The sequence below is a fragment of the Poecilia latipinna genome, unplaced genomic scaffold (genome assembly GCF_001443285.1).
Source record: "Poecilia latipinna isolate Pla-1442-1.1 unplaced genomic scaffold, P_latipinna-1.0 Scaffold951, whole genome shotgun sequence".
NCBI classification, from domain to species: domain Eukaryota; kingdom Metazoa; phylum Chordata; class Actinopteri; order Cyprinodontiformes; family Poeciliidae; genus Poecilia; species Poecilia latipinna.
Genome location: NW_015113567.1, coordinates 305,600 through 328,264, shown reverse-complemented (window position 1 = coordinate 328,264; position 22,665 = coordinate 305,600). Strand labels below are relative to the sequence as shown.

Below are 22,665 nucleotides of genomic sequence, written 5' to 3'. Positions count from 1 at the left end.
TAAAATCTACAACTAATTAACCATTACAATTATTAGTGTGTGACTGCTAAAAGCTTTTCAGCCTCTCTTAACACCTGACTTCTGTCCAGCTTTAATCGGAGTTACTGCTCTGAGTAAAGGTGCGTTTGAGAAAATTAATTTTCTTGCAGCTGAAGGAATTAGAAAACGTCCTTCAGTTTAATACCTGCTGAAAGGTTAGCTTAAAAAAAAAAAACACTTCCAATGCGACAGACGAGCCTCGTCAGAAGGTATAGTTTAATTTAATCAATAAATATCGCTAATGAATCAGTTTTTCAGTTTACAGAGGTCACAGCGGTGTGTAAATGTTTGGTGTCACTCGTTGTGCTTTGTGAGGCGGTGGAAACGTCCGGGTCGGTCCCGCTGCATCTTCTCCGTCCTGCCACCTGCATTCCTGTCGGCTCACATTTCTGCTCCGCTGCTGTCATCAGATCAATATTTATCATCGCAAGCGCCGATCTCTGACCGCAGTCGAATTGATCTAATTGCAATTACATTACCGCTCACCTGCCGTCCTCCGTCCCTCCCTCCGCCATTTCTCCTCCTCTTCTTCACTCCATCATTCCCAGCGACCGATCCGCTTCTTTCTCCGATCCGCTCCGTCTTTGTCTCATGCTCATCATCTATCATTATGTTTTATACACTGGTAATTGCATTACCGCTGTGGGCTCGTACTCTGGCAGGTCACACTGACTTTCTGTTAACGGCGGCGACATACAATCACATTAGAGATAATGTGTGTGTGTGTGTGTGTGTGTGTGTGTGTGTGTGGAAAGCGCTTAGCTCAGCTGCGCTGAGACCGGGCCTCGTCTCGGAGGTGTGTGTGTTTACGGCGTGTGGAAAAATCCAGGAATAGTAAACAGCCTCCCAAGGACTTAAAGAAGTGGATTTGAAGAGTAGTTTGTCACAGAGGAGCTTTTTCTTCTTCTTCTTCGCGGCTGGAGCTACAGACCAGTCAGCTAATTAGATGCTCCAGTGCCACACATTAAGCAGCATGTGGAAGTTGCTCATAGCGAGGCACTTTATTAAACATACTCAATCTTCTTTCTTGCTGTTTAACACTTTTTTCCTATCAGTTGGACATGAAGGAGGATTTTACACTTCGTCGTGTCAAACCAGGACGTTCTTGCTACAGGGAATCTGCTCTTATATTATTATTATTATTATTATTATTATTATTAATAGTCTTTATTTCACCAGGAAAATCCCACCAAGATTAAAAATCACAGAACATTCACAGCAAAACAGTTAAAAAGTTAACACCATCATAAATTAAAGGGGCAGTGTCTTGACTTTTCCAGATTCATAGTATAATTTTATAGCACAATCAAGTAACAACTACCATCATTTATTAGATATCAAATATGACTTACAATTTTTTTCAGTTCCTATTTAAACAAATTGAAATTAGGCTTCTGTCTCTTTAAAAACTCCACCTACAGGAAGTCATCACAACATGGCTCCTCTATTAACCCTTTAACAACACTTTCACCAGCGTTTCTCTGAGAAGTAGCTCCTGTAATGAGCTCAGCAGATGTGCAGTTTCACCAGATGTTTGCTAATTTTTCTGGCTAGTCTGAAGGAGCTGAGTGGCGAAGTCAAGGGGAAGGCAGAAGCTTGGAGTTTTGGAAACTGCAGCTTATTGGAGGAGCTATGCATTAAAGGCGGAGCTAGATCCATCTGGGTGTTTGGCACAGCTGAATGGTTACCATGGAGATTATAAGGATTTCTCAAACATGCATGAAAGAATCGAAGTAACTTGATGAGGGGATAACATCATAACATGATGTAAAGCTCAAAAAATCCCGCCCCTTTAAAATATTCCTCAGTTAAAACATTTACAGATCAACGATTCTTTCTCAAAATCAATGAGAGCAGCGTTAAAAAACATTTAGACATTACAGCAACTCTGGGTTCATGTGTTTCTACAACTAGTTCCAAGAAAACAGAACAGAAAACTGAAAATATTTCCCACATTCAGTTCAGACTTTAGGCACCGACAGCAAAAGTAATTTCTCACAACAAAGAGAATATTCTCCAGTGGACTTTCTAGTTATTTCAGCCAACAAATCTGAAGGAAGCAGTCCTACTACGGCCAAGGCTGTCCATCCGACCCGGCTGTATTTGTTCCTGAATATTTGAATCATTTCTTCCCAAAATTGTATCCAGTCTTCATTTTTGCTGTCCGCCAATTGGAATTGGATGCTTGTGGTCGGAACCAGAGAGGTTTCCAAACCAGAACTCAGACTTTGGATCATTCCAGTTCCCCTAATATGAGGTGGAGTCATTTACAATGAGGTGGAACTAGCAATTTATTGAAAAACGATAAATAAGATCTTGAACTGTTGGAATGTGACATTTATACAGTGGGGGGTCAGACAGTGGGCAAGGCTTCATCTACTGGTAAAGGTAAACGTTTTGTTTCTATAACCTGGTATCGAGAGAAACTACTGCCTCAGGATTGTGATGTCATTGTTTCTCCCTGTTAACTTGACAATACTTTAAACCTTTACAATAGGAACTAAGCTACTTAGAGATGATCTCAACATCCATTCAGCTTTAACTGTAATCTTGTACTTTGGTCAAATCAGACTCAGGAGCCAAACCTTATTAACCTTATATTCTAACACGCAATTTAAAAGTAGTTCAACCTTTATATCTGTCCACATAAATTAACCTATTGGCGCCATCTTTAATTCCTAACAGGAAGTCATGCTTGTTTTGAAGCCATCTGATTGGCTGACGTAGGTTTTAGTTTTGCGCTACACTGCCCCCTATGGGTTTGGCAGGTTTAAAACGGCGCTTTTAGGCGGATTTAAAAATGTCGAAAGGACAAAAACTTTTCTGTGTGATATTATTGAATGACGTGGCAGAGATATTGTTTTTTAAAAAGACCCAGCGACGTGCGAACAAGGCCTTGTACTGAGTGTCAGGCCAAAAAAAACCCGACCTCATCTTCTATCTGACTGGCACTTTGGACGCCTCTACAAAGCTTGAGATGATGAGATGTGTTTCCTGTCAGCGTGAAACTGGTTTAATCAGGACTCCGTAGCTGTGAACCCGACAGCCAAACAGGAAACAGCGCTTTAACCAATCACAGCTCAGGATGAGGGTAGTGGCATCGTCTAAACGCCGCCACTATGACCATCAGCAGAGAAAATGAACTTCTGAGTGGGTTCCTTTCCCTAATGAGTCTGATTCAGTCAGTTATAGGGATGGAAACGATGTGGAAGGAATATAAAACAGAGGCAAGTTTCTCTCTGAAAATGTACATTTATTCTTTTAATGTTTTTTTTGTTGTTGTTGAGATTGCTGACATCTTATCTAAGATGAGTGTATTAATACACACTCAATAAAAATCTCCATATTATCTTATTTACATTTTCCACAATATTTGCAGCTGCAGCTAGACATGTGACATTTACACTGACGATAACGCTGCTGTGTTTTTGTTTTTGACAATCATCTTTTTAGCCTGTCTGAATCTTACTGGACAGCTAAGACTTTATCAATACCAGAGATTCACTGATCCACTTCCTTCACTACCGATGTGATACCTGAGGTTCAGTATCGCCCAACTGTGATCCGAAAAACGACTGAACCGACTTAAAATGTTTCTTTTTTTTAAACAGTCACAAATGTACTGAAGTACAGTAAGTATTTGATAAATCTGCATCTGTTCAGCCACTGAAATACACCAACAGCTTCAAAAGCCTGTTAAAACTTGTAAAAACAACTTTAATTTGTTCAATCAGTGCAATTAGGAAAATAAATCATGAAGAAACTGAAGCTGGCAATATCAACAGGTTGACTATTTTGGTCAAACATGTAGGAAATAAACTTCAGTAAATCTTTCAGATGGTTCAGAAAGTTCAGTGTTTAATTCAAATACAATGTGAAATAAGAAATAAAGGATGACATCACTCAGAGCACAAACCATAGAACTAGACTGACCAGATCTGCCTATTCAGTCTAATTCCATGGATCGGGAACATCGACATCAATACCCGATAAGAATTTTTTTCAATATTGAGACCGATACAGATGTTAGTATCGGATCGGTTCAGCTCTAATGATGACACAAAAACTAAATACTTGTGAGAAATTATTTTTTTCCAAAGTATTTATTTTTCTTGTACACAAAAATTTAAGCAATCCATCATACTTTTCTTTTTAGCTAGCATATAAATATAAAGTATTTTTTTTTGTCTTATATCATAAATTTCAGACACTAATTCTTGATACTTTAATGCTGCCTTACTGTGGATTCCAAATTCAGCAGGAATAACACTGGTCAAAACCAGAAATTACAACATTTATGTAAATAATTTTAGTGTTTCAAATAACAGCAGCTGAAATATGCTATATCCATTCCACACTATTCATGTTTTCTGAGATGATGACTTGGCTTCTGCTGGAAGACATTCATTTCTTTGTTTTTGTTCAGATGAAAGAACGGCGTTCGTATTTCTGGGTCTTCATCTCAAGCTTTAAACTTTTTCTCTTACATTTTAACAGATGGCTCTTGAAATATAAATGCAGCTTTCCCCTATTTTAACTATTTATCAAAAGATATTCTACCCACAGTTGCATAATAAATATGGACATAGAAAACCGACTCTTCAAGGTCACTGAGATCAGAATTACGACTGATTTGTTTGTAGAGCTTTTTTTTTTTTTTTTTGCACTAAGTCTAACAAGCTTTTCATTTACAGGCCCAGAGTGGAGTTTCTCACTCACCAAGTCTGTAAGAATATAACTTGTAAATGTTTGATAAGGTTTTTTCTCTCTCTGTGTATCTGGGCTGCAGCAGTCGATAAGAGCGGCGGGTCCCAGCGCTCCGGCTCTATTAGCTGAGAAACATCACACAGAATAAATTCAGTCTAATCCAGACGAGTGAGTTTAGGAGCTCCGTTGAGCTGAACTCCGGTACCGACGCTCTGCTCTGGTCTTTGGTAAAGTTAGGTTGAGGTAACCGTGATCTGTCTAAACCTAAACTCAGGTTTTCTGTGTTCATCATTCTTGATTCTTTAACAAAATGTCCAACCTGATCTCTCCTTGTGATGAACTCAGTTTTAACTTTGTTCACTTCCAGTAAAAACCCCATATTGTTGTTGAAGCCGTGATAGATAATTATTTTTAAAGAATTTTTTCTGCTCTAGTGGGATGCGATAAGTATGATGGCATATTAGGGCCGTTGTAGATGGAAAAAAGAGCAACTTTCAGCCAAAACATTTCAGAAACTTTCATTAAACAAACAAGGAATTGTATGAGTTCAAAAAGGAGACAATTTGCAAGCAAAAACTTTTCTGGGGAAAAATAAACAACTTGGAAATTTTGCTAGAAAAAACTTTGAGATTGAAAATTTTGAGATTAATCTCAGAATTTTTTTAAATTTTATATTGAAAAAAACTAGGAAATTTCTGAGCTCCAACAGTTGTGAGAAAAAAACTTGGAAATTTTATTAGAAACCCCACCCCTCCGGAGATTTTCAGATTAATTTTTATTATTTTCAGAATTAAAAAAAAAAAAGCATTGAAATTTTGTTTGAAAAGTAAAACAAACAAAAAAAAACATTTGCTAGAAAAAAAAACTCAGAAATTTTCCATGTCAAAATTTTTCACATTTTGAAACTCACAAAGTTTCCTGTTTTTTTATTTTTAGAAAATTTCTGAGATTAGTCTGAACATTTCTGAGTTTTTTGGCAGAAATGTACTTTGATTGCTTTGGGGCCTACAGCCTCCATACATATGGGCTCCTTCACTCTTTAGTCACTTGTGTGTAGCTGATCAATCCATACATGACGCTATAATGGCTGTGAAAGGCTGATCTCAAACGTATTGATTTATTGAGGCTGAATACAAATGCACACCGCACTTTTCGGATTTTGTTTCTGGTTTATCACGTCAACTTTTAAATATGTGATTTTAGCTTTAAAACAATGTGAGTTAGTTACGACATGCCTTCCCTGCAGACTACAGGTCTGGATTCAGACTTTAATCATCTCACTTTGATGACAAAATGTTTAATTCAAACGTATTCATGTCCCTCAAAGTAGCTTAAATTCAACTTTAACTAGGCCATCATGTCTTCTTTTCTTTTCTCTCTCCTCCATCAGACTCTGCTCTCTCTCTTGAATTTTAATGTGAAACTTTATTCAGTGAATTAATCATGCATGGTGAAGTAGTCTAATAGTTACTGTGATGTAGAAATACGAGTTCATTAGTGGCAGTAAGACGACTGGATCGGCTCCTGTGTACATAAAAACCTCTCAGGCTAATTCATGGAAGAACCTCTGATTGTTAAATCAGAGCTATTAGAACATGCATGTGTGTTTTTTTTTTTAGTCCTTTCATAAAATATTCCTCTACTAAGACTCACATACGTCCCTCATTCTTTAAAACCAAAACCACGACATGCATCTTAAGAGCTCAATGAAAGACAGCAGCGGGATCACTGGTTCAAACAGGTTTTAATCCATATTTCAGAGACATTAAATATTTAAAAACAATGGAACTGCATCACAACTTTTTGATCATCATCTTCATCACATAGAACAACTTCATTATAAAAGAGAACCATAGAAAAAAAGGCCCAAAAGATAGCACTGGTAGAAAAAGAAAAACAGTGGAGGTTGTGCAACACATTTTGAAGGATACGACACAAACCCACGTTGGACTGATGTGCTGTCAGCCGTGTTCTGCACTGATCTTTGTTTTGTTTAGCCAGTGGTTCTGATGGGATCCGCTCACAGACCAGATCAGAGTCACCATGCTGCTGCCGCAAAACCACTGGTGGCTGCGCTGGAGCGTTCAAGTTGAGCCGGATGTGAACTGTGTCCATATTCACTGCATGACATGATGAGTTAGAGCTGCGTTCAGTCACTATCTGGGTTTTCAGTGCATTATAAACTTTGCTGTACTTTATAATATATGGCTATGGACTGGAAGATTGGCTAATAGCATTTTAACATGAGCCAGAAATCTCAGATTTTAAACCTAAAGCCACCTTATTTTTAAATTATAGGCAGTTGCAAATAAATTTTACTCAAATAATTAAAAAAACAATGGGTCAAAATAATTGTCAGCACAATTTTACAGAAACATGTTGCATACTGTAATAAAATGCTAGCTTAGTTTAATTTGGTTGGAATTCAGATGTAGGATTTGTAGGATTCAGTTTACACAATAAAAAGAGACAAGTTATTTACTTCTGTGAAAAAAAGAGAAAATACTCTGAGTAATATTCAGACTTTGGTATGAAGATGATCGCTAGCTTTGCTCAGCTAGCTAAAAGCTATCTGCACTTTATCAGGTAAACAACAGGCAGATAATTAACAAGCTACAATTACTCAAGGGTGCTGGTAATTTAGCTGCTTTGCTATTTTGTACATTTGTTAATTTTGTTTTAGATTCCATATTATTTGCTTTTAGTGAGCTTTGCTGAGCTAGCTAAAAACTAGCTGCACTTTTCAGGTAAACAACAAACCTCGCTAAGCTAAATAACTTCAAGAGTGCTGGTCATTTAGCTACTTCGCCGTTTCGTACCTTTGTTATTTGTGTTTGTCTCATTTGGGTTTCATACTATTTGGGGTGGAAAAAGATCTTACCCACAATGACGGGTTCGTCTATTGCATGGAAATGTGGTTTCATGAATCCTTTAAATGTTAATTAGAGCTAGGTTCCTTACAATTTTGGTTTTATCTGTTGAATAGTCCAAAAAGGGATCAGAGCAGAAATTAATATGCAATATTAAAAAATATTGCGAAACTGCTCTGTATTAAATCTGAGCAATTATCTAATTTATCCACAAATCACAAAATACTGAATTATGAAGAAAAATTAAATCATATCCAGTTTTCAATATATGGGTACAAAATGGGAATGTACGCTTCATTTGGGATAAAAATTAGGCATACGAATGTTAAAACTACATTTCTGATTTCATCACAGTTGAGCTGCTCCAAAGGGTTAAAGGTCATTTCAACCCTTTGCCAATTTATACTCCAACTTCAAAATGGATGCCATCACATATCAGCTGACTTTTCATTACAATCAAACATTTGATGAATTATGGAGATGAATGTGTATAAAAGCACAACACTGTTTATCCTCTTTGGGGGTTATTTCTAGAAATAATAAGCTTTATCTGTGACTTAATGAAATGCAAACCACAATCAGGGAAAAGTTGTCACTGCTGGAGAGATTATCAAAGTATTACTGGCTTGACACCATCTGGTAGCAACACACATTAAACTTTCCATTGTAATTATTACAAAAATAATGTTTTCTTCTTACTACTGTCTTTCATAAATTTGTTGACAACTGTGATAATGCAACAAGAACTAATGAGATCCTTAATGAGATGCCAGCAGTATAACAGGGCAAGCTGAGCAAGTCTGTTTCCAAAACGTATTAGATGAAGACACACAGTCATATTGCGTTGCATAAAAATTATTTGTTGCTTTAATTCAATATTTACCAGTTGTGCTGTGATTCAAACACTAAATTGCTGTAATGTTCCCTTCAAGCCCCAATGCAAAGTTGGTCAACTTGTTCTAAATCTGAGTTAACCAGATAGAAAACATAAAATGAATATAAATATGCATATATTAGGGTGATGTTTTCATCATAACTAAACCAAAAATTAAGCTACACTCAATCTGGGTTATTTATGGATGTCATTTGATGTCTAACAGAAATATGTCTTATTGTCTGAGAACTCCTGATTTCACACTTAAATGATTTTGAGCAGAAAATTGAATTTATAATCTTGAAAAACTTTTATATAAACCTAACACAGGCAGCTGCCACCTATAGCTCCGCATCTGGTAACCATCAGGTTCTTTCTACATGTTCAAATTGTTGCCATTCAAGAATATTTCAGTAAAATCAGTGAGTATGGACATTCATACAGCTCGTCTTTAGACATAATTTTTACAAAACCAAGAAATGAATTTACTTTGAATTTTAAGAGCTGATGGGACATTTCATGCTACATTAGAAACTTAGATGCTGGCGAAATGTTGACATAATTACACTTTGCAGCATTACCATGAAACTAGCCACTCAACATGCAGCAAATGAAAAATTACTAGTTGATGTATCAAGAAAAAAGCCGTGAGGACAGAATGCCATTGTTGAACATGGGACTAAGTTGACCTTAAAAACACCTGAGCATTTCAGGCAACGCTTGGGTTAAGGGTAGCAAATACTAAAAAAGTAAAAACTAATCAAATACTTCATTTTAAACTATAAAAATTTGTCGTAGGTTTGATTTTTGCTCAAAACAAACACCAGTGATGTGTTCATTTGGAAGCTTTTAGCCAGAACCAGACCAGGCAGCTAGCTAAGCTAACTAGCAAAGCTAAGCAAACCATTTTACATTCCTATTGATTTTCTCAGTCATTTTACCACCTCAGAATGGTAGAAATAATATTACTGTGCCTTTTTAAGTGTTTTAGGTTCTTGAACGTCCGAACAGCCACCGTTAGTGATGCACATTTAAAGCAGCTAGCTGCAGGCGACATAAAACATCCACACATTCAGTGAACTACGCAACACAAAACAGACGATTTTTCTTTTCGTCTTTCTCCAAATGAACACAAGCAATTGTTGGTCTGAGGCTACCATTTATTGCATGCAATGATTTTTAAAGTTTCAGGCATTTCAGACAAAACTGAAACTTCATCAAATCATCAAGAAATCAGAATACAGCAACGGATGCTAAATTCAACACGTTTAATTCACACGCTTTTATTTTTTCATCTTAAAGCCAAACCCCTGGCGTCATAACGCCAGTAAAAAAGCTTATGGAGACATCTGATTATACAAAAAAAAAAAGTTCATATTTATACCAATATGGTATGGAAAATTATTTAGATTCATTCTTTGTTTTTTAAATAAATAGAGCAATTCCAACTGGACACAAATAGAGGCACTTGAGTTTCTTTCTTTTTTTCCATGTTAAAGTGAAAATTACTTCCCACATCCACGTCGTCCTCTCATACACATTCAGCCATGGTGAAATGATCCAGAACTTATGAAACTCATGCTGGATGTGCTGGATTTACAGAAAGCGCATGGGGGGGAAAAAAGTAGATTTTAAGCTTTTGTAGCACAATAAGCAACACAGAAACAGTGGGGACTCGTCTTTTGAATGTACCACAAAGGGTTAAAAATCACTTCAGCTTTTGTGCTGTGTAAATACAGCTGTAGCCTGTGCATGGACACACACACGCACACACACACACACACACACACACGACCCACGCTCCTATCCATTCTTTCACATTGACTCAAGACACTAAAAAATAACAAACACCCAAGTACACGGCTTCTAGGTGTCACAATCTGTACAGTATGTTACACAAACATCATTATTGTTCAGCAACGATTTAGATAGACTCGACAATCAGCTGTACACGTATACACACCAACAACAACAACACGACGAATGTTGGGAAACGTCTAGAAGAGAATCCAGCAGATGATCCGATCTCATCTAGTGCTGTACAAACTCGCAGATTCGCTTTGACAACGGGGGGCAGGAAGAGGAGCAGACGGGAGATCTTCCTCGTTCACCCGCTCTGCATGTAGGAGGGAAGTAGGGTGGGGGGCTTAATTGGAACCCAATCATACCGAGTTTAGTAGTTTTGTTTTGTTTTCTCCTCCTTTTTTGTAAGTGTTTGACACCTTAGTGGGTGGGTTACTATGGGAACTAGAACTGAGCAGAAATTTGACAAAAAGTCCATGACCAGCAAAAGACATGTTGTGTTTGATGGAAGAAGCCTTCGTTCAGAGAAGTAAACAGGGAACCTGTTCTGTTTCCGTTTACTCCCTAACATTCAAATTTTACTCTCAACCAGCTCATGTGACGTATAAACAAGGCAGCTAGTTAAGTTAGCCATTTGTAAGCAGATAAGTTAGCAGCTAGCTAAGCTTAGCATAGTCAGAAAGAGTAAGTGAGAGAAGTTGTCTGAGAAATAAAGAGGAAACTTGTTTTGGTGGTGTTTACTTAATTTTTTCCCCAGAGCCATCTTGTTTGACTTTTAAACTAGGCAGCTAGCCAAGTTAGCTAAGTTGTCTGCTTACAACTTGGCTAACTTAGCAACTAGCTAAGTTAGCTAATTGCTAACTTAGCAAATAGCTAAGCAAATAGCTAAGTTAGCCAAGTGAGGACTAAGCTAAGCTTAGTTCCCAGCTACCTAAGATTATCTGGCTGCTAAGTTAGCCAAGTTGTCTGCTTAAAACTTAGCTAACTTAGCAGCTAGCAAAGGTTAGCTAGCTCCTAAGTTAGCCTAGCTGTCTACTTACAATTATCTTGTTTACTACTCACATGAGCCATATTTAAGGTGAAATGGTAAAATATTGAATATTTCTGGTCTTAATTTAAGAATTGGATTTTGGCGTAGCTTTATGTCATGATAACAAGGCAAATGGAAGGCATTAGTTTTGTTTTGGAGGCCCCTGGAAATAAATGACACTGTTGGCACTTTATGACCAACAGGCTAAAAGGCTTTACGTCTCAGTATCCACTTGTATCATTAAAAATATGCTACTCTCTTGACCAATAATGTGAGAGTAAATCCTGTAGCTACAGCTAAAAAAAAGTGCAGCAGCAGTGACGCACGTCACATTTTACACCTTGTTTCACCAGAAAGCTCATTTCATTTCATAGCATCCGTATGGTGCCATTTTGTCTGTTTTTCCTTCTGTGTTACCAGGTAACAACATTAAAGATACCATCTGATGCATTTTTTTAAATTCACAAACAAAACTACAATTATGTAATTAAGTCATAATTTCACAAAATGCATCATTTTAAAAAATTCCACTGAAGAACAAACCTCTGCCAATTTAACTTTATTTTTGTTGATGACATCACAAAAGGCACAGTAATCAGCTTGTCTTAGTGCTAATGTTATGGCAAAGCAGTGACTCTACACATATGGACGTGAAATGAAGCACGTAAGGTGCAAGTGGTTTGGCTTCTTTGACGTTTTTCCATTACAAATGTGTATAAAACTGTTGATATTCTGCTAATGTTGAAAAAACTCAATTTCGCAATCGTGGTGTTTCCATTAAGCTAATTTATTTTGTAATTCCCATTTGCTCAGTTTATGGATGCAAACCGAAGCAAACTGTGAAGAAGAAGATGAGAATCATGGGAACTTTAACGTTTAATGTTTAACTTTAATGTTTTTCATTTGACTGGTTTGTGGCAGAATCATTCAAACGCATCGACGCGGCTCAAATTCATGATTTGATTAAAAATGTCAGAATAAGAAAGAATAGCAACAAGAAAACTTGATAACTCATAAGTTGCTCTGTGCCTGACGTGATGTCATCGGAGGAACCTACTTTTATTTCACTTAAAATACGTAAAGAAAAAAAAAGGCAAAGGAAATCAGGGCATGTTGGTGTGTAGGAGTCAAACTAAAGGTAAAGCAAACGGAGATGTTACTGCATTAGGCCAGCAGCTTTAATTAAAGAGACAGTGTCACTTACTTCCTTCCTTTTCTGATGTAACTAAGATTTGTCGGCTAATCAGGGAGGTCAAACTCATTTTCTTTTCGGAGGGCATCAAGATCATGAATGTCCTCAAAGAACCAGGCCAGAACGGACTGATGATGCCTGCTAATTGTTCAAATATTAATCAAAAGCTGTCTCTCTGTTCTTCTTATGTAACCATACTGAATGTCTTTTCACTCTGATCAGTCCATCCAGGATTCTGAGATTGTTTGATTTTTTTTACTATCAAAATCTGAGCTAATTTAGAAATATTTGAGTTTATATCTGATGGTATTTTTTTTTCTTTATTCACCATATGGCTTGTAACATCAAGTACATTTGAGGCAGTGGTGTAGTAAAAGTAAGAAACACTGCCACCTGTAGGTGGGAGTTTGTCTCTTACTTTGTCTCTGTCTCGTTTTTGAACGTTTTGGGTAAAATTTGTAATAAATTTGTAATAACTTTTTTGTGAATCAATTTTTTGTGAATTTTCATGACATCGCAAAAACCTGGAGGGACTGATTGATGTCATTTGGCAGGACGCAGAAAAACTGCTTTGAGAATGATTGATGAATATTTATGTTAAAGGTTGTGTTGACGCGTCCCTCTGGGGTCTAGAGGGCCACATAAAAGACTCCAGCGGGCCGGATTTGGCCCTCAGGCCGTGAATTTGACACATGTCCCATAAGTGTTAAATATGAACTTTGGAATAAGTGGGATTTTTCACTTTAAATATTAAGAATATCTGTGTTTGACACCGTTGTAACACAAATCCAATCAGAAACGTCTGGACTCAACGGCGGCAGGTTTCGGCTCCAGTCGAGGTACCGAGTCGGGTCTGCTTTGATTCTGCCTCAGGGGCGTGTGGGGGGGTCATAGGTCGGCCTCTATCCCCTCACCCTGTGGTCCTTATCTGATGGATTGGACGGCTTCTCCTCCAGCCGGATCGATATCAGCCTGAGGCTTTAGATCCAGACCCGATCACTGACACCTGGCTGCTCCTCCGCTCAGCTCTCTGGCCACATTTAGCCACCTTAATCACATCAGACGCTCACTTATCTTCCAGAAAATGATCCGTTTTAAAAAAAAAAAATCACTTTTAGCTTCTTTCTGTTGGTTTTCTTAACGGAGGGTTTGGACGTGTTCTGCGTCTCCTCAGGTGTTTCACCTGGATCACTGCGGGGGAAATCGGGCCCAGTTATCATCCTCGGTCTGTGTGTGTGTGTATGTGTGTGCGCGCGTATGTGTGTGTGTGGTTTGGGTCGCAGTGGGTTGGGTCTCATGTCAGCTCCAGCTCCTGCTGCTCTGCTCCCGTCTCTAGAGCAGCTGCGCCTCGGAGCGCAGCCAGTGCAGTCCCTGCCGGATGTAGCGCACCAGCTCCACCATGCTGCTCTGCTGACTCAGAGCCCCCCCCATGGCCGAGTCCAGGTCCTGGAAGAAGTCTGCAGGACGCAGCAGGGAGAGAGCAGGTTACTGCTGCACATCGCCACAACCAACAGAAACTGTCTACAAATCCTGACACGTTATATTTGCAAACTGCAGTTAAAATTAAATAGACACTATGCTAATGGGTTAGCTACTAAATACATTTTTAGCTGCTGCATGAGTGGATTATACAGGTAATAAATGCAAGATTATAAAAGTAGTTAAGTGGGAACTTTGATAAGTTTTGACATTATTTCCAAAAACAAACAGAATCCTAATAAAATTGACACAAATGTTGCTATTCCTGAAAAACGTAGTAAACAGAAAGCCGTTTGTCTTTACCTCAAACATAAATAAATAAATTGTTTAAAATCATGTTATTTAAACTTTTCTGCATTTCTCCAGTCTCTCCTCTCCTGCTGCTGAAACGTTTTACTTATAAACAAGGCAGCTGGCTAAGTTAGTTATTGGTGGATGTCAGAAGCGTTGGGTTGCCGTGTTGCTGCGTTGCGTTTCTGCGTTGCGTTGCTGCGTTGCTGCGTTGCTGCGTTGCGTTGCTCACCTCTGCTGTCGGCGGCCAGCCTGTCGGCCGTCTCCCACTGCTCGTAGCTCCTCAGGATGTTGTTGGTGATGTTGACGTGGCTGGCGGCCATGTGGTGGATCCGCTGGGGGATCGCCACGCTACTGGACGACCCCGATGCCCCTCCCCCTCCTGTTGCTGCCGCCGGCGCTCCTCCACTGCTGGCTGGAGATGGGCTGAGTGAGAGGGGCGACGGCGTCCCGTTGACCCTGGAAAACACACAGACAGGTGGTGAATCCCAGAGGCATGATGGGAACCCAGCAGGGAGCCTCGGTGTTTTACTATGAGAAACACAAAGGTTTGGTAGAAAGTACTGCCTGAACACACTTTGAAAAACCTGTTCACCTCCTCACCTGTGGTGGCGCTGCACCAAGAACCACAAAGGGAAACGACAAAAACCTCTGAAGACGACTTCCTTCTTCATGTCATGTAAACTAAACAAAGTGCCATCAGATTTTAGTGGTTGTAGGATTTCTCTTTGGCAAAAGACCACAAACTATTTCTCCTGCTAGCAAGACACTAATGTGTTTGTTTTGGTTGCATTTACCCAGAATGCCCTGCGCTATGGTCCGCCTCCTGCTTTTGGAGCGCTCTGCGGTCCACTTGCTGTTCATATTTGCTTTCAAACTGCACTAGAGTTCACTTCGACCTGAATGTGGCCTGGGCTTGATGGCACATTCACAAATGAACTGAACTTTCCACACAAACTGAACTCCAGCTGCCCTCAAGTTAAACCACTTCAACAAATTGCTACATACAGCTATAAACTGAAAAGCACAACATATTCAAAACCACAAGGACATTAACTAAACATAACTACAAATTAAGAAAACATAAAACAGAAGAATCGTTTAGTGGATGATTCCACTTTTGACCTTCGACCTCCACCAGTTCTTCTGGCATTTGCTCTCTCTGTTTAGATGGTCACAGAAAAGCTGAGCTCTGTAGTTTGTCCTGACTCAAATTATTCTTGGGTATCTTAGCTACATTTACATTGGTAACAAATTCTCAACAGATGTGCTAAAGCCAGAAAAACTTTCGACTCTAAAACCAAAGTGGTGTAGTCCAATCAGTGAAGTCTTGGGTTTCCCACTGAGATCTGCCTCTTCAGTTTCGTTAAAGTTGTTGTGTCTTAACTTGTAGTTATGCTTAATGTGTTTTTCAATTTGTAGTTGTGTTTAGTGATTAGTTGAAGTGGTTTGTACTTCAGGGCCACCGTACTGAACAGGGCAGGTGTGAATGCACCCTAACAAAAGAAGAAGAAGAAGAAGAGGAAGAAGAAAAAGAGGAAGAAGAAGAGGAAGAGGAAGAGGAAGAAGAAGAGGAAGAGGAAGAAGAAGAGGAAGGTGGCAGCCTCAGTAAAACAGAAACATGTCGGCTCCTCCTGTGTCGCGCAGCAGGCAGCAGGTCTGTGGCAGTGATGTAATGTCTGTGATGTGGCCTTGACCCCCACTGACCCACAACTTGTGTCTAACTCAGCACCTCCCCCGCCCTAACACACACACACACACAAACACACACACACACACACACACACACACACACACACACACACAGCCAGCTCCGGTCCTGCTGCTGCGCAGCATCAGAACTGTCCAAACTCATTAGTTTCACATCCGTGACTCCTCCACGCCTCTCCTCCTCCATCCATCATCGCCGCCTCCATCACTCCTCCTCGCCGAGCGCTCGGCGGCCCCTCCGGTCCTCTCCTTCTCACATCTACAACAAATCAATCCCTTTATTTGCTTCCTGAGGGGTTTGTTTGAGCAAGTGGCTGTCACGGGCCGGTTTGGGAAGCCGCAGCAGAGCACCGCTGAATTAGAAATTCTCAATTATGGCAGTGAACCGGAGTGGGGCCGAGGCCCGTCGCTGTGTGTGGTTACTCACTTTCCGTTGCTCCTCCAAGGAGACGGGGCCTGATGGGAACTCTTCGCCGAATTCTGGATGACAAAAAAAATAAAAAAAATACAAAGAGACAATTTCATTATTAGAGGTCGTTTACAGCTGAGCAGTAGTGGAAAAAACTCAAGTTGGACTCTTAAAAACAAAACAAAGACAAACAGCTGGTTCACCCAGAGACAGTAGCTGCGTTTCCATCGATCATCAAAGTATGCAAGTTGGAATTACAAAACAAAAAAAACTTTATGGAAAACACAAAATCATGTGTTTTTTTTTACAAAAAAGTTTTTCTTTGTCTGATAAAGTCAAGTTTAAAAGACAAAACTGCAAAAAACACAAAGTCTTACCAAGTAGTTTTGGTTTAATTTCCATTGAAAATATCTCAGTTAAAACAAAACTAACTTATAATAAACTTATATAGCTTGCAAAAAAGTTTGTTTTAAGTCAATAATTCCTTACTATTTATCAGAAAGTGTGAGTTCCAGTGGCAGATTATTTCATTTATAACATGGGAAAAATATCTTGTTATAAATAAAACAATCTGCCAATAGAACTAATACTTTTTAATCAATATCAAAGAATTATTTACGTACAATAAACTCTCATGTCTTGCTGAAAATTTTGCTTTCAAGTTAGTTTTGTCTTATTTGAAATGCATCATGATATTTATAATTGAAATTAGACCAAAAATAACTGGTAATATTTTGTTTTCTTGCAGTGAAATTCCTAAAAATCAACCATAAAAACAGAAGTTCTTCCTAGTTTCAACATGTAAGATATTCTGTAACCAGGATGTGTTTGGAAACCATCCATATTCTGTATTTCAGCTCTGGTTTCCTGACGTCCTGGAACCTCTGAGAACCATTAGCCGACTAAACGAGTTACAGATCTGCTGTGTTGTTCTGCAGAGTGAAGCGCTCTGCCTCTGTCAACACGTCCCCGTCTGCAAACAGGCTGCGCTGCTGAGCGCCCCGTCACTCCCTTCTCAGAAATCCAATCCCATCAGTGAGAAATGCAGAACTGTGTTAATGACATCCTCAGTAATTAATTCAACTAAACGCAATTAATCAAAACAAGCACATTAAACCGCAACAATCCACTGCGATGATGGATGGAGCTAATTAATGCGTTAATATTAAAAGAAAAAGGAACGGAATTTCACAACGGCATGCAAAATTAATGCACAGGCAGCGTGGAAATGGATCCGAGACGTGTGTGTGTGTGTGTGTGTAGGCGCGCGGTTGGCCTCGCACAGTCTGTCACGGAGGCAGACGGTGAGAGACGGGGAAGGAAATCAACTCTGTGTCCAATTGTGTGTGTTGAGTTGTTACCTTGAAGTACTCCATGAGCGAGCGTGAGTACTTGACAGCGTGGTCTTTCTTCAGATGGAACATCCTCAGGTACAGCAGAGACAGACAGCGGTTGCTATGGGAACACAAGCGTTGGGAGGCGGATGAGTCGGCCGTACAGACTCCCCCATTCAAACTTTCTGCTTGGTGTTAGTTTAAGCCTGGATAATCATTTAAAGACGTGTAAATGTGCGATTAACTCCACTGATATGTTGTCTGTGTTACTTGTACGTTTGTTCTGTCTTATTGGAAGCGTACTAAGATATTTGCACGAGAAAACAGACAAAAAAACAACAACTAAGTAAGATTTTGTGTTTTTGCAGTGAAATAATTGCTCTTAACAGATTCATCAGTTTGAAGTTCAGAAGGTCTGGGAACTTTAATTAGAAACTCACAGCTTGTCAACGTTTCCCTACTGCATTATATGATGTGACACAGAGTTTATTTTAAACCTTGGGGTCAAACAGTCGACACACTACAGCCGTTAGATTATGCTGGGTGGTTTTTCTTCTACAATCACAAATACAGGGCACTGGGGAATTATTTTATTTTCTTCATTATAAAGAAATAAACACACACACACACACACACACACACATATATATTTTATATGATTAAAATCTAGGTTTCATTGTGATAATAAACTAATATTGTCAAACCTCCAAAACTGACTGACTGGTTTGATTGTTACTTTTCCTGATGTGTGATTTCCTTCCTCCATTTGGTTCCATGAACGCATCAATAAATGTCTAAATATTTAAACGTTTCTGTTTAGAGGTGACGTTTCACTACTTCTGTGTAAGGAAACCTATTTGATAATAGGTAAGCTTGTCTTAGAGCTGTATTCATGTTAAAAATGTCTCATATATGCAGTTAGAGCATCAAAGACCAAAAATAAAATGCTAAAAAAAAAAAAAATCTTTTCGTTTTTGGCTGATAAGACCAGGGTGATTGCCGAGTCAAATTAAAGGTACAATAACAGCACAATAGTTACCATAATGTTATTTTTTGTAACTTTTAAAAGTAAAAGCACATATGTGTTTTTATATTATATTTTTGTTACAGTTTGATCTGTAAAGCGGCTCTCATAACGCTGCATGTTTCTTCAGTATTCCAACTGGAACTGTTCACTTTGGTCAGATAAGTTCATCTTAGCAATTAACGCTTCAGGTGTGTTTTTGTAAAACAATAAAATAAACAGGCTGATTCATGTAAAAGCAGCTCCTGCCTGCTGCCAAGTACAGTGGAGGACATGATGGACAAGAGTGAGCAGTATTAACAGAATAAAAGCTTCTGTAATTTGTGTGTGCTGGACTTTTGTCTTATTAGCCAAAACATAAATATGATCACAAATATGTGCAGAATAAAATATTAGTTTTTTTGCTCTTAGATTCTACTTTGTTTAATTTAGTCAAATTCAAGTACATGTTATGCAAATTATCGACAGTCATAATTTGGCAGAACTGCGACCACTAGATGGTGACAAAAATCATCTAAATATGAACCTGAAACGTGTTGAATTTACTTCAACAGGCACTCTTGGTATATGTTCATCACACTGGCTGTGTGCTGGTTTGAGAAGTGATAAGAACAGACTTGAGGAGGCGGATCGTACCACAGAACAGCTAGCCTCTTCTCCAAGACGGTGGCCGAGTGGCTGGTGAAGTTCTTCAACCTCATGGCGTACCTGCAGGACAGAGAAGCTCGTCACTCCTCTGGTGTTTACCGATTCACTTCAGGAAAGTGCAGATGCACAAAAACTGAGAATAAAAGAGTTTTTCCAGAATGATTTGTAGCAAAACATCAAGCAAAAACATGATTTTTCATCTGAGAAGGACGTCTAAGAAGTCACTTCTTTGCTCTTTATTGATCTTTGAAGACAAATTCTCATCATTTCCACAATCATCCTCCTTAACGAGCATCCAAAGGTGAAGCCACCGATCTGAAGCCCGGGTCTTGCTCGAGGACACTTCAGCGCGACGGATGAGTGCAGATGAGCGGATCTTGAACCCCAGCTCTCGAGCTAAATGGCCGTCTCCCTCTTCACGAGCGCCTCTCAGACCGAGCCGCTCGTTTATTATTCGCCGTTTGCTCTCTCCGTGTTGCACTCGGCGGCTTCGCATGCTGGCAGCGCTCAAAGGATCGAACGCTGAGATCTGGCTAATTTACACAGATTAGCAACCTTGTAGGTGTGTGAAGGGCTGGAACACAACAAAAAAGACTCGGAGCTGAAGAGTCCAGCTGGTTGCATGTGGGCATGCATGCTAAATTAGAGCTCATTAAAAAGGCATTGCTTTAATTTGCCATTTGTGGTGGAACGGGTGCAAATTTACACGTCCACAGGACTTTATGAGAGCCGTTTCATCAGGTAGGAAAGGATCACCTGTTGCTATAAATTATATGTATTCATTTTGCAATACAAAAAGAAAACAGATTACAACTGTACCACTGGATGCTCAAGCAGTACTTCATTTTATTTCCTGCTTACTGCTTTAGAAACTACAATGTTCAAATGTTTCATGTAAACAGACCAATTATTGTAAATCGGCCCTTAACTTTGGGAAATCAGCCATTGTACGTTGCTAAGTTAGCAATAATTATCCCCCTGTTGTCTTCTTAGCGACATTGTCATTAAATTTTGCAACTTTTCAGACAAAACATTTGGTATCAGTCAAAATCAGAATCGGCAGGTCGGGCTTTTTAAAGATCGGTGAACTAGTTATTAAACCATAAAACGAAGTGAATCCCAATAAAAGGGGTGGAGAATAAAGTGTGGACAGTAAAAGTCCATCCAACTGGCCAAAGATACGACTTTAAAGATAAAACCCCTGTAGCTCCTGGACCCAAAGAGGAAATCCTGACTGCAGTATTGGAAATATTGATGTTGCTGTGGATGTTGTGCAGTTTTGTAAAAACGTTTCCTGACTCCCGTTGGCTTCTTTCTGCCGTTGATCCGTACCTGATGAGCTCCACCGTCTCTGAGTACATGGTGTACGGCGATTTGGCCTCCAGCGGATCGCGCTCCATGGCGTTCCCGCACTCTATGAAGGAGAGGGCGCCGTCCGCGTAGTTCACCGCTTTCCCAAATTTGTCCGTCTGCGGAGCACGAAGGAGGAGGAAGGTGACAGAGATGAAATGCCAGAGAAGACAGAACAGGCAAGAGTCGGAATGACGGTGGCACCGCGGCCTTCGCTTTGAATAATCTCCCACTAAGATGCAAATCCCCCGATAAATCTGAGGAAACGATGCGTACACGTAGCATAAATAACAAGTTCAATAAATCTGACTTCATTGTTTGGGGAAGATCGGATAATTTTTTTGATATTGTTTAATCCTGCAGACATCATCACTCTCTGAGCACGACCCCCCCTTGGAGACAAACGCTGTAATAAATAACACGAATTACAGCGTGCAGGCCTCGATGCTAAATAGATTTGCATTGTGCAGAGACTGGAAGCCTGTATATGATTACAGTATAGTAAACGCTGTGTGCTTTGAAACCCATCCAACACTGTCTGAGCCTGATTGTGGATCATTCCCTGATTGATTTCAGCAAAGTGTGGAGCCGTGCAGCGTCTTACCAAAGCGTCGGCCTTGTGCTTCAACCTCTTTGCCTCCTGCATGTAGTACTCTGCACTGTGGACTCTGGAAAACAACAAAAACAAGAACACAACTCGTGTCTGCACAAACCAGCGTCCAAACAGAAAGGCTGGGATCCTCCAGAATGATGGAGTGATTTACATAACCACCGGCTCCACAGAAGCCTGCTTGTGTAAACACACCTCAGGCTCGGTGTAACCTTAGAACGACAGCAAAACACGCTTCATGAATAATGCAGAGGCAAGAAAATAAGTGCGGAGATGTATCGTCTGCCCAGATTTGAACAGAGCTGGACCAGCGTTGATGTAGTTAACGCTGCTACATGATATCAACTGGCCACCTTCTGGCTCTTGTTCAGGAGAGAAAGAAGGAAATCTCACTCACTACCGAGGGTGAAGGTTGGAATGAGGCTCGTTTTGTCCAACTAGCAGAGGAGAACAATACTCACTTTAATAAAATAATGACCTAAAGCGATGTTGACAAAAACATCACACTGTTTTTATTGTCAAAATTGATTTAGACAAAAAAAAAAAAAAATCCTTTTGGGAAAAAAAGGCTTAAATGTGATGATATTTTGGTTTTGATCCAATACCTAATATTTTCATGGTCAGTATTGCCGACTCCAATACTTTCCATTATTCAAGTTTGAAAGGTCAAACTTAACATTTAGGTTAAGTTTCCTTAGGTTCCTTTGAATTATATTGTTAAAACTTTAGAAAGAATTTTGACCCATGTCTGCAAAATACTTCAACATCTTAAGATAAACAGAAACAGGACAGCAAAGCAAATGTGTACATTTTTTCCAAAATAAACAAAACGCAAAAAATTATCTGATGAAAGAAAATCAAAAATGAAATCTTGGTGGTCGAACACATCACAGACATAAAATAAAATTTCATAATGGAATCTGAAACTGAAGTATCCATTTTACCACACTGCTATTGATCGATACCGGTATTGACTTGGTATCGATATTTTGGGATTTAGACGTTGGGTCACATCACAGCTTAGGATGATGGTTGATCATCTCCAAAGCGCCACTTGCAGCCCCAGGCTGCAGGTTGTAAAGCCCTGGGCTACAGTGAGACCTGACAATGGAAAATGTGTCTTTACTTAATAGTGGAGACGGTTTAAGATGTGATGAATGAGATGTTCATTAGGATGTTGCCTAACTTTCCTCCTGACCTGTGTTTTTCTCCCTGAGGTTTTCACGGAACAGATGCTTTTAACCTGTACACCAGTGGTCCCCAACCTTTTTATTACCACGGACCGGTCAAGACTT

The 22,665-nt window shown here is 39.4% G+C and overlaps 1 protein-coding gene across 3 annotated transcripts in view; it reads right to left on the bottom strand.

Annotated features, from left to right (window-relative positions):
* Positions 1 to 6,473: 6,473 nt before the first annotated feature.
* aff2 (AF4/FMR2 family, member 2) overlaps positions 6,474 to 22,665 on the bottom strand; it is a 199,996-nt gene continuing 183,804 nt past the window's right edge. For 2 of the 3 annotated variants that reach the window (XM_015049538.1, XM_015049539.1), the window contains exons 20-26: positions 21,365 to 21,428; positions 20,743 to 20,879; positions 19,399 to 19,470; positions 17,766 to 17,859; positions 16,423 to 16,475; positions 14,518 to 14,744; positions 6,474 to 13,972 (exon numbers count right to left, since the gene is read on the bottom strand). In XM_015049538.1, coding sequence (XP_014905024.1) covers positions 13,848 to 13,972; positions 14,518 to 14,744; positions 16,423 to 16,475; positions 17,766 to 17,859; positions 19,399 to 19,470; positions 20,743 to 20,879; positions 21,365 to 21,428 — 772 coding nt within the window. In that variant the 3' untranslated portion in view covers positions 6,474 to 13,847. The remainder of the gene's footprint in view (positions 13,973 to 14,517; positions 14,745 to 16,422; positions 16,476 to 17,765; positions 17,860 to 19,398; positions 19,471 to 20,742; positions 20,880 to 21,364; positions 21,429 to 22,665) is intronic. The other variant, XR_001427063.1, reaches the window with a different exon arrangement.